The sequence below is a fragment of the Eucyclogobius newberryi genome, unplaced genomic scaffold (genome assembly GCF_026437365.1).
Source record: "Eucyclogobius newberryi isolate DKJ021-1_F unplaced genomic scaffold, fEucNew1.0.hap1 SCAF_12, whole genome shotgun sequence".
In the NCBI taxonomy this organism is placed as follows: Eukaryota; Metazoa; Chordata; class Actinopteri; order Gobiiformes; family Gobiidae; genus Eucyclogobius; species Eucyclogobius newberryi.
This window is the reverse complement of record NW_027315746.1, coordinates 30950605-30963267: the sequence shown is the minus strand read 5'-3', so window position 1 is coordinate 30963267 and position 12663 is coordinate 30950605. Positions and strand designations below refer to the sequence as shown.

The 12663-nt window shown below is 42.5% G+C and overlaps 1 protein-coding gene across 1 annotated transcript in view; it reads right to left on the bottom strand.

Annotated features, from left to right (window-relative positions):
• kcnq3 (potassium voltage-gated channel, KQT-like subfamily, member 3) overlaps positions 1 to 12663 on the bottom strand; it is a 213704-nt gene that overhangs the window by 106609 nt on the left and 94432 nt on the right. The window contains exon 3 of the mRNA XM_072441893.1: positions 9797 to 9887. Coding sequence (XP_072297994.1) covers positions 9797 to 9887 — 91 coding nt within the window. The remainder of the gene's footprint in view (positions 1 to 9796; positions 9888 to 12663) is intronic.

The following is a 12663-nucleotide window of genomic DNA, read 5'->3' as shown; positions in this document are numbered from 1 at the left end:
GACCTGGCATCCCGGTGCCGAGGGGGGAAAGAAAGTAGACCTGGCATCCCGGTGCCGAGGGGGGAAAGAAGGTAGACCTGGCATCCCGGTGCCGAGGGGGGAAAGAAAGTAGACCTGGCATCCCGGTGCCGAGGGGGGAAAGAAGTTAGGCCTGGCATCCCGGTGCCGAGAGGGGGAAAGAAAGTAGACCTGGCATCCCGGTGCCGAGGGGGGAAAGAAAGTAGACCTGGCATCCCGGTGCCGAGGGGGGAAAGAAAGTAGACCTGGCATCCCGGTGCCGAGGGGGGAAAGAAGGTAGACCTGGCATCCCGGTGCCGAGGGGGGGATTAGAGATGGGGGAAATAGGAGAACTGGCATGAGGTAGAGAGATGTTTAGTAAAAGGTAGTGTTCATTGTTAGGGGGAAGGGCGAAAAGGAGATCTGGCATCCTGGTGCCTGAGGGAGAGGTATTTAGTAAATGTAGAGTTCACGGTTAGGGGGGGGACGAGGAGGAGATCTGGCATCCCGGTGCCTGGGGGAGAGAGCATGAGGGGGTAGAGAGCGAGCAAGAAAGAGGGGGCATGAAGAAGAGACATACTTACTTGTTTAGGAATAAATGAGAGAAAAAGTGAGGCCTAGTGATCCAGGAAGAGAAAATTGCAACCTTTCGCTGGATAAGAGTGGGGCCTCGCATGAACCCAGCGAGAGGGAGGGAGAAGGAGGGAGGGGGAGAAAGAGAGCGCGGGTGAGCGAGAGCCAGGGTAAAGGACGGGGTTGAAAAGGAATGAGGGGGAAAGGGGAGGAGTTTAATATTTATTTATATATTAGAATTATTATTATTATTATTATTTTTTTTTTTTAATTTAATTATTTATTTATTTTTTTATTTGTTGAGGAATCTCGTCAATTATGCGTATGTGGTATATTAATATGATCGATTGACGAGTACCCATTATTAAACGTGTCCTTAGAGGAGTGCCCGGGGCAGAAAAATAAGAAATTGGTGATCGGGCAACTAGTGCTTTTAGAAGTGAGCACGGTGAAAAGTAAATTGTTGAACTATTAAACTATGAAGGAAAGTATAGAACTTTGAAGCGCAGCCCGGTGCAGGACAAGCAAACGTGAAAGAAAGACTCACTCTTCTGGAAGAACCTGCGGCACCTTTGCCGTGAGTTGGAGGAGCGGAGCGCGCACCGCTTCCTGACCTCGGAACGGCGCGGTTAGAGCGGGCGTGCGCTGGAGTGTTGTGCTGGTCAAAGAGCAGGTTAAATAGCGTGCTCTTGTTGTCGGTGCGGTGGAATATGGTGCCCTTATTTTTGAGCGCTCGCTGGAGACCTGCCACTGTCCATTCGGATGGTCTAGGCGGAGAGGAGCGCCGAGTCCGTATTGGACGTGTTTGGGGCGAGGATCGGGGCCGGATAAGGGCCTCCGGAGAGCGGCGAGGCCGCGTGGAGGACCCGGGAGAGCGGAGGGATCTGGAGTAGGTGCTGGTAGGTGGGGATCCGTGTCGGGACGCCCGTCTACTGGCTGGTGCTTTGCCTTTTGAACGAGGATGGAGTCTGGTAATGAATCTACTGGGTGTACTAGGTTGGGACAAAGGAGAGGAAGGCGAAACGGGAAAAGAAATAACGGAACGTAAACGAGAACTGCGCCTGGGTGAACGGCTCCGGGACCGAGGGCGGCGAGGTGGTAGCCCGAAATGCGCCCCGGTGGAGGTCTCCTGGGATGGTGGAGGCGAAGCCTGGGATGGGCTGATCAGGTCCTCGTCGGAAGGAAGAAGGCTCAGTAGATCCATGGTGAGTCGAAAGTTCGTTTTGGCGCTTCAGAGGGTAAATCTTGCAATGCATGTAGTAACGAACGCAGGTGTAATTGATTGGCCTGTTTAAATACTGTGGCCGCCGGAAGGGACGTGGAAGGGGGTGTGGTCCTGCTCCCGAACTTAAGATAACAGACTTATCTTCATATGTTTTGACTTAATTCAAATGTTCAAGGGGATGCTGTAAGGCAGGGGTATTCAATTAAAAGTCACTGAGGTCCAGTTATTAAATTTTGTTCAAGTAGAAGGTCCGAACTGAAGTCCCGCTTGTGTCGACATTTTCATATGGTTTCAACAATACTTATTGTTAATTTCCAAAGCAGGAAATGAACTGGGTGCATAACTATATATTTTACCATAAATAAAAGTAGTCCCAGGCAAATAAATTCATGGCCGTTATTTCAGATTAAAGAAAACTGAACAGTGCAAAGTGGAATAACTAATTGTTCTCTTAAATAACTTAAACTAAAATTTGCAAACAGAGCATTGACTTAACATTCTCTCATCTTTGTTCTTAAAATAAGAAGGTCCCAGTCCCAAAAAAATTAAGGCATACTTTTCCAGAAAAAAAGTCCACATCTTTAGAAAACAAGTGGCTTTTTAGGGGGAGAAATGCAAACAAAACTGAGTCTTTTCTCTGAACTTTTCTCTTTTAATTATTTTTCTTTTACTTTTCTTATAGGGTCCTGGACCCTACCTTTAATGAGAAAAAATAGCATGTGGCTGACCTACCAGTCATTTAAATCTTGGTTGGAATGAAGTTAGTGCCATTCTCAGAAACATGTTTTTGACCTCAGTAAGTCAATCCAAACATAGTCAAAGTGTACAGTGCTACTTTGATTAGACCAGGGAACACACTCTCAGAAACAGTCTGTAACCAGAAAGTAGCAGGGTCAGTTGTCTCAAAATGCTCTCTTAATGCAGCATTTCCCTGCAGATCAATGAGCTCAAGCTGTAGAGATCCTGCTGAAAATCCTCTTACTTCTATGATGAGGAAAGGATTCTGAATTAACAGAAGGAGCTGCTGCCCAATAACTTCATATATATATATCGCAGGGGTGGCCAACCAGTCAGAGACTAAGAGCCACATTTTTTACTGTGTTACCGCAAAGAGCCACATCACACACATGAACCCCATCCCTTCCTCTTACACACACACACACCTCTGCTCAGCCACATTATTATTATTATTATTAACAATATCATGTCACACACCAACATGATAATGACAGAAATTGACTCCTACAGTACTAAGACCACAAGCCAGTCATTTTCAACAATGAACATTGTCTCACACACACTTTTGAACTGAGAGTTTGTGTGTGTGAGACAAAGTCCACAAACAAAAACATAAACATACCATATTGAAGTTCAATATTGGTGGTTTCTTTTAGATGAGGGCCGTCTTTCCGTATTTTGGACGGGGTATTTTGAAATGTGGATGGGCATTTTCGTGTGCAAGGACGGGGTCATTTTTATTAACCCTTCGGGGTCGACGCCGGCGCGTGTGCTGCCGTTGACGTCATATGGAAGAGGAAACCCGAAGCTACGTCTGAGTGATTGTTTCATGTAACCACCAAATAAAACCGAAGTTATGATCATTTCAATTCCATTAAAAATGTGCGGAAAAATATGCGCTCTTTTATGCGAGCGTTGCATTTATTATAATAACTTTATAACTTTGTGATAAAAAGGAACTGAAAAAAACGTGTGCTTGTGCTATCCCGGATGTTCAGGATGCACACGAGTAATGTAAACATTAGTCACATGACAAATAGTCAAAGAGAAAGAACGAACGAGAGGAATCAGTGCTGTTTTTGAGTAGTTTTGGAGAGTTTTAGTATTTCAAGTATTTCATTGTCAGTAGTATAGTTGTTGTGAAGCAAAATGAGGCGCACACTTCATGTTGATCAAGTTTAGACCTGGTTTAGTCCTGGTTTAGTCCTGGTTTAGTCCTGGTTTAGTCCTGGTTTAGTCCTGGTTTAGACCTGGTTTAGACCTGGCTTAAACCTGGTTTAAACCTGGTTTAGTGCTGGTTTAGACCTGGGTTGGACCTGGTTTAGAGTTCCTTCTGAAGATCACTCCATGGAAGGGCAAGGCCTGTGATGTGGCTCTCTGTTTCATTTTGGACAGAAACTGTTTTGAGAAGTAGCACAAATAGAAAAACGCCTGTGGATATACCTACTTTTTGTTGTAAATAGTTGTTGATTGCTTGTATATATCACAAGAATACTTGTATATGTTCATATTCGCACCTTGTGCTTCAGTTTGAACCTTTTTAAATGCTTGGTTGAGCATGTTTGAGGGTTTTACAATGAAAAAAACATAATTTCTCTAGACAGACTTTGTGTTTTCTGTGTGTGTTCAGGTCCAGTATGTTGAAATAGTATGTCAAAGTGAAAAACTAACTAACTGATCATATAGGTGAGGTTGTGCTGAAAAAAAGATACCCAACATTGGTCTGGTAAACATTTCTTAAAGGTGGTATGGCCGATTTTTTTCAGCAAATTTTTTATCATATTTCCTCGTGGCGTGGATAAATAATTTGTCCTGCCACGTATCAATCATAAAACGCACCTACCGCTCACCTGCAGCCGCGTCAGGCTCGTCCCCACGTTTCCGCGTGCCTAAGCGCATGGATCTATCGTAGTATAGTTCCCTCAGTGTACGGGGGAAAATGAAGACGGCGAAAGACAGTTCGAGCTGACGCAGAAGTGGACAGAAATCTACGGGAGACGAGAGATGCGATGCGCTCCGTTGCGCTAATAAACAAACGCACGTGTGTGTTGTATCAGTCCACACGGGGGTGTGCGCATGCGCACTTCCGCCTTCGTTCTCAAATCGCCGAAAAATCGTCCATACCGCCTTTAATGTAGTATATCAGGGCAAAATTGAAGGTACCCAAAAACGGCCAAAAAAGCTCCGGACCCCGAAGGGTTAATAAATCTTAGAAAAAAGGGAATATTATCATTACATCGGGCCGGGAAGCGTTTGATTAAAGTCTGCCTCGGCCCGCGCCATGACAGTTTATTGTTTACAAGTGAAAATTTGCATGCTGCGCGCTGATTGGTCGACAAAGTTTGTGGGCTTGGCTCTGATTGGCTGCCGAGCCGTGGTCTGGAGAATGCCGAATCTCCACTTTGCACGGGATCTAGATCTAGATCTAGAGAGCACCGTCTGGCACAACACAAACACAAATGTTGGTATGAAACCAGGCAAAGAGCCGTATGCGGCTCGGGAGCCGCGGGTTGGCCAGGCCTAGTCTATCGTGTTAGTTGATCTGAAGTTCTATCGTTTGTCACTCATTCGCACGGCAGAGGGAGCGGCGCGCGGCGGGGCTGAACATGTAGCAGCGCCGTGTCAATATAGCCACGGCCGTACACAAAAAAAATGCTCCATGAAAATGACTCTATCTCGTGAATTTACCACCGGTCACGGGTCCGGACGGAACCATCACTCGGTCCGGATCCGGACAGAGGTCCGCCATTTGGTGATGGCTGCTGTAAGGCCTTTGTAAAACTTAAGACAACAAACTTATATTAGTTTCTTGCCATTCTAAACAAAAGAAAAGCCAATGAGGCCATACCTCAAGCTCGTTTACAAAAATTGCAATTTTTTAAGTGGCAAAACTTGCACATCTCTGGCATGAGATGTCCTATATGTGATCGACCACGGGAAAAACGCCACAAGTCGGCGTCAGTGAAACTGAGATAGCACCCAAAAAAGTTTTTTTTTTTTCAAATATGTGATTTTCGTTTTTTTGCAGAGTGTGCTAGTTGAAGTTATGGACCTTGATTTGGAGGGTTGACTAATTCGATGTATCAGATAACAGTATTTGCAGCATTAAAAGCATAAATAAAGCCATTTAAAACTGGTAGTTTCTGCTCTTCTCTGGACGTGCGGAGGGGTGTGGCCTCATTTCCCTATGAACAGCTGCGCTATTGTAGTCAGCCAATGAGCTGGGCGGCCAGCCGCATGGCTACTTAACAAGCAGCAACATGCGCTGTGTAGCATTAGTTGAATCATGGATCAATCTGCAATTGTTTCCGAGCTTAACCGCGGTTGTTACAGCTCCACGCTTTTGGATTATTTCTGCGAAAAGTCCGCTTTTCCAGACGACTATACAGACGAATTTCTGAATCAGAAGATGAGCTCACAGATGACGAACGCGATTTCATCCAGCTGGAAAACATCCCTAGTCTACAGCTGACCTTAGACGAGGACGAAGATGAGGAAGAAGCGCCCGGTCACGCCGAAGCGCTGGAGCGTGAAATAACGGACGCTATTGCCACGGTTACATTTGCAGGGGAAAAAGAAGATATGGAAAAAATCCGTAACTTTGACTACAAATGTTACTCAAGAAGAAAAGAAAATTCTCTGCTCTCAAGAGAATCGTGTAGCAGCAAACTAACTCCAGAAGTGATGTACAAGCTACGGAGCGAAAGTCTAGCAGCAGAAAGAGAGTGGCAAGATATGAGGATAATTGGACATATGGAAGCAAACATACGTTCTGTCGTCACTTCTGAGCTCACGACTTCAACCAAAAAGCCCCAGACAAAGCGAAAGTTTGCCCGGACAAGCTATTTCATAGGAGGCACGGAAGTCTGCAGAAATACTTTCCTGTTCCTCATGGCGTAAGTAATGATTAATATTAAATACAACGTAAATGTCACAATGTGAATAATGCAGAATAATTGGCATTAGTGCCTGTTTCGGTGTGCTGTTCTACTCGTGTTTGTGTTGTGAGCCATGTTATCACATGCTAGCTAGCTACGTAGCGCCGCTAGCCCAGGGCCGTGTCCCGTCGTTCCTCCGCCTTTTTAATCTTAAATATGACGTAAACGTCACAATGTGAATAATGCAGAATAATTGATCAAAACCAGGTCTAAACCAGGTCTAAACCAGGTCTAAACCAGGTCCAAACCAGGTCTAAACCAGGTCTAAACCAGGACTAAACCAGGTCTAAACCAGGTCTAAACCAGGTCTAAACCAGGACTAAACCAGGTCTAAACCAGGTCTAAACCAGGTCTAAACCAGAACTAAACCAGGACTAAACCAGGTCTAAACCAGGTCTAAACCAGAACTAAACCAGGTCTAAACCAGGTCTAAACCAGGTCTAAACCAGGTCTAAACCAGGACTAAACCAGGTCTAAACCAGGACTAAACCAGGTCCAAACCAGGTCTAAACCAGGTCCAAACCAGAACTAAACCAGGACTAAACCAGGTCTAAACCAGAACTAAACCAGGACTAAACCAGGTCTTGTGTGTTTGTTTGTGCGCCGCCAATATGAACTGTTATCTGTGAGCGTGTTATTCCCATTTTACTGTTAACCATAATCTTTATATTTTTTCCCCTTTTCAGAATTGGCAAAGACACCCTGAATGACATAATCAAACACTATGAGGAAAATGGAGCGAGACCACGGTTGAGGAAGAAGCGCGCACAGCCACATACAGCCAGGTTCATCAGCCATGAAGTGATTCACACCGTTGTGGAGTTTATCAAAAACTATGCAGAAGTTCATTCCATAATGCTGCCGGGCCGACATCCTGGCCATAAGGACTGGCATGTGAAGTTGCTCCCAACCCATGTGACTAAGGCCTCAGTTTGGCTTCTCTACGTGAAGTCTGCTAAGGAGCTTGGTAAGTGTAAAACATTATTTTGGTGATTTTCATGTTTTAATTATTAGAGTATAATTAACCATAAGTAACATCTGTTTTTCAGGTGAGCCTGCAGTTTGTAAATCAAGCTTCAGATCACTGTGGAAACAGCTTCTCCCACACATCAGAAGCTGCAGGCCACGCACAGATCTCTGTTGGCAGTGTCAAAGCAACAACGAGCTGCTGATACGAACTGCTAACTTCCCAGATGAAAGAAAATCTGAAGTTGTCCAGAAGCAATTGCATCATCTTGCCCTTGTGCAAAATGAGAGGACTTTTTACAACACTTTGATTGCTGCCTGCAGACAGACAACTGAATCTAATGTGCTGTCTTTCGAACCCTCACCGTCAGCAAGCAAAGACATCAGGATGCATTACAGCTTCGACTTTGCACAGCAGGTACTAATAAGAGTGCAATTATAGACAGTTAATAATGTCTTAATCAAATGTCATATGTATTAATCTAATCTCCTTTCCCCCTCTCTCTGTCTACTACAGATACACTTTCCCTCAAACCCTCTGCAGCCGGGGCCAATGTATTTCCTTACTCCACGAAAATGTGGCCTTTTTGGTGTCTCCTGTGAAGGGATGCAGAAGCAGGTCAATTTCCTGATTGACGAAGGTATGTCGTCAAGTAAGGGAAGCAATGAAGTCATAAGCCACATGCATCATTTCTTCAACAACTTCGGTGTTGGAGAAAAATATGTAGATCTTCATTGTGACAACTGCAGTGGCCAAAACAAAAACAATTTCATGTTGTGGTATGCTGCCTGGCGTGTTGGACACAAGCTTCACCACACAATGGACATCCACTTCCTCATTGCTGGTCACACCAAATTCTCCCCTGATTGCGGCTTTGGACTTATCAAGCAAGCATACATGAAGACCAGGGTTGACACTTTAGAAGACATCGCTGAGGTTAGTTTATATTATTTGACTACTATAATGTGTAAACATTAGCCTGGCAAAACTTCAGTGCTGCTCTCCGTTCTGCTTAAGATATGTAGACAGGTAGTGGAAAACAGCTCTCCTGAGAGTCGCTTCAATATCCCACAGCTTGTTGGAACGGCAGATGGCAAAGTGTTTGTCAAGAACTTCGACTGGCAGAAGCATCTGAGTCCCTTCTTCAGACGGCTTCCAAAGATCAAGAGTTATCAGCACTTCAGGTATTTATATTGAAACTCTCACATTGTGTTAAAAAAAATAGTCAATGAGTGTTATGTGAAATAGTTAGCCATTTCTTAAACGTCCTGTTATTTGTTTACAGCTTTGATGCCAAGAGACCAGGTGTGGTGCTTGCAAAAAGTCACTGTGAAGCAGAACCTGTGGAATTTCAGCTACTACGCAATTCAGCTGTTCTGCCTCCGGTTGACAATCTCCATGTCCTGGTCCAACCTGGACTGAACTTTGACAGGCAGACTTATCTGCATGAAAAAATCAGGCATTTCTGTGCTGACGAGGCAAAAGACATCACATGCCCAGCGCCGAGAGTCACAGCACAGAAGAGTGCACAGACGAAGAAGAGGATGAGGATGTGATCTCTGATGTAATTGGACATATCATATCTATTATCTCAGATCTCATATATTCAAAGCCATGGACCCGTTGCAGTTCGTATATCTGGCCCTGGCATCTGTTTATAAGAGTTCTTCTATCAAGAGTGTTTTTTAAACTTCCTATAAGTTATCTGTCCTTTCCCCCTGTATCTACTGCGTTGTAACATTAAAGGCTATCTTATCTTATCTTATCTTTTGTTGTTTGTGTTGAATCATTCAGTGCACCATTGTTGTTGCACTGAATCACCTGTGAATTATGTTTATCGACAAATGCAATGAACCCTATTCTGATTCTGATTCTTTGATTCTATTCAGGGCATTTTGTAATCCAAGTATTTCCATTTTAATATAGTAACTTTTAATTCTGATTCAAGTCCAGTTCACATCAGTAACACTCCTCTTGAGTCTTCAGTGACAGCTGTAGGGGGAAGGTGGTGTCAGTGTGACAGGGGGGAGGGCTTATCTCAATGAGATGCAAATGAGCCCCCCTGTGACTCTGGGCTCACTCCGGTGAGAAACTTTGAGCCCCGTTTTCTCAGTGAATGGGTTTGAGAGTTGTATATATTCAAATGACCACAACTTACTCAAATATTATCAGATCTACATGAGTGAGACATCATTGGAAAGCTTTGAATTCACACTTTCATAATCTGTGAATAACTCAAAATGTCTGCGGGTAGACATGTAACTGGTTTAGCCACGGTCAGACACATATGTGCTGAGACTTAAGCACTCAACCACCGGGCAGCACAGTAAAAGCTGTATTATTAGTAATATGTCTCACCAAGACCACCAGCCAGTGTGCAGACACCTTCTCGTGCTCCTTAAACGTGGTGAGTACAGCCAGGATGAGACAGCCCAGAACAATCAGGAACCTGCAGAACACAACAGAAAACCTGATGAGTCTAAAACATTGCAAATATGATTACATTACAGTTGCATTTACTTTTCAGTTCACAAACATTTACTGACAAGTCCAAGAGAAGACTGTAATCTATACTTTAATATAATCCAAGAGTGCAATGTATTGCAATGTACAGAAGATGTTTGTAGAGGTCTAAACAATGGGTGAGCAGCTTTTACACGGAACAAAACCCCATACAAACTCAATGCAGTGCCTGTATGTGATCACAAAAGGGAGCACCACATCCACTGAAAGCATTTCTCTTCAAGTGTAAACTTTACCCAAAACACAAAAACAAAGGCTACATTTTAACTTGTAAAAACTGATTTTGCTGAAAGACCTTGAGCCTGGAGCAATTACAGTCAACTCATTTTATCACAGTTGATTTTAAGTCAAGACACTGTAAGTATCAAACGTTTTAAATGGCTGATTGGGGTTGAAAATATATAAAGGAATCTGGGCAAAACAAAACATTTAATAGTTTCAAACAAACTTAGAATTAGGGATTTCAAGATTTCAAGACAGTTTTTTTCAATTTCTGCGATTATTTATGGCAACCATAGGTTATTTGCGGTATACCGCAGAATGTCTCGACAGAAAACGAGTCACGGCAGTATGCACACATGTATGTGTGTCGGACAGAGAGGAGTCCAGCACATCAACAAGATTCTTCTAGATATAATGATTGTCTGTCGTAAACATGAAAGTGCTGAATGGCCAGTCCATTATACAGGGAGGTTAGGCAGTAGCGCAAAGTGTCTTGCCTAAGGAGGCTGGCGGCTCTTGCCCCAAGAGGTTTACTGTGCGAATGTCAGCTGACCTACCCACTGAGCAAGCCAGCCACTATATCGGTGTTGCAGTGATCGGAGCAGTTGGGGCAGTGACCCCCAAACTGAAAGAATGGCTTGAGCAGATCCAAGGAAAAACATCAGACATCTCGGTCCAGAATAGTGTAGTGCTAGGAAAAGCAAAGATACTGCGCAGAACCCTCAAGCTCCCAAGCCTCTGGAAGAGGACCCGAGCTTGAAGGGGGATAAATAGAAACCACCCGCGGTGGGTGAGAAAGAGTTTTTTTTTTTTAAATATCAAAGTATATAATTTACTTTGTCTACATCAAAGTTAATTGTTTCATCCAATTCAAAACGCTTGTAAACCAAAACATATGCGAAACACATGCAAGTCAGTGACAATATTTGTCAGGTTGCCAAGATAACATGCTTTTAGAAAAAGGCATCATTATCATTGCATTCAGCTCATCATTTTGCACAAAACCTATCTTTGTGCCGGGAAAAGGATATCTCATGCCAAAGAGTTGCAAGTTTTAACACTTAATGTATTTTGAAATTTAAGCGAGTCATTTTGCGTCATAATTTTTTTTAGACAGCAAAAAAAAAATGTTTTCACCTATCCTGAATTTTGGGTAAAAAAAAAAAGATATTTCGTTAAAGTTCGGGAGGTCAAAATTGGGGTGGTTTGTAGGAGGAAAATAATTAAATAAATTTATTGCCGTAATGTATTTTGAAATTTAAGGTGGTGCTAGCGAGTCATTTTGCATCAATATTTTTTTAGACAGCAAAAAAACAATGTTTTCACCAATCCTGAATTTTGGGTAAAAAAAAATATATATATATTTCATTAACGTTCGGGAGGTCAAAATTGGGGTGGTTTGTGGGAAGAAAATAATAAAATTTGACTATTTAACAGAAACTATTTTTCTGCCATTTTTTCCCACTTCATTTTGACACATTTTCAAGCCTTTGCACTGAAAATCCAAGGATGAAAAAAAAAATAAAGAATGACCTTTATAAAAAATAAAATTAAATTTGGTTCCGCCCAAAATGGCATACTCCAGATTGGGTTTAGGGTGGGGTCTTAAACTTATGTCGTACTCACATGAGGTACATTTGTACCAATTTTCATAACTCTAATGTATTTTGACATTTTAGGTGGCGCTAGTGAGTCATTTTGCGTCATGACGTTTTTTAGACACTAAAAAAACAATTTTTTTACCGATCCTGAATTTTGGGTCAAATTTTTTTTAGTTTTTGTTATCTTTCAGGGGGTCACAATTGGAGTGGTTTGTGGGAGACAAATTGAAATAAAATAATATTAATAGAAACTCTTTTTACGGCCATTTTTGTCTATGACAAAAAGATTGTCTTTTATGCATTTTTAAAAAACACATTTTGAGAGGGCGCTAGAGAGCCATTTTATTAGATACTCACAACATTTGCATATCATTGTGTTCAGCTTGTAAATTTTCACAAATGATCTGGTAAAAAAAAAACTTCCAAATTTTCCAAAAATTGAGATTTTGTTTAAAATTCCCTATGACCACACCATAAGGCGTATCAGCTTCAAACTGATAATATTTTATTGCTCATGGGTTTTGTGTCTTGTGGCCAAATTGTTTTCAATGAAAACTGTAGGAGGACATGCCTAAAGTACGACGAGGTGCACTTTTGTTAGAGCCGTCTTTTATCCAATATGGCCAACCTCCTGTATGATTTTTTTTTTTTAATTGTGGGTGATGCTACAAACACAAACGCTCCAGTAATATTTTCAACAACATTTTTTTTTTTTTTTGAGGAACGTAGATTTTTTTTTAAAATTCAAAATTTTTTGATTTTGTTTAAATTTCACGATGACCACACCTGAAGGCGTATCAGCTTCAAACTGATAACATTACCAGGCTCATGGGTTTTGTGTCTTGTGAACAAGTTTGAAGTGTTTTCGATGGAAATTGT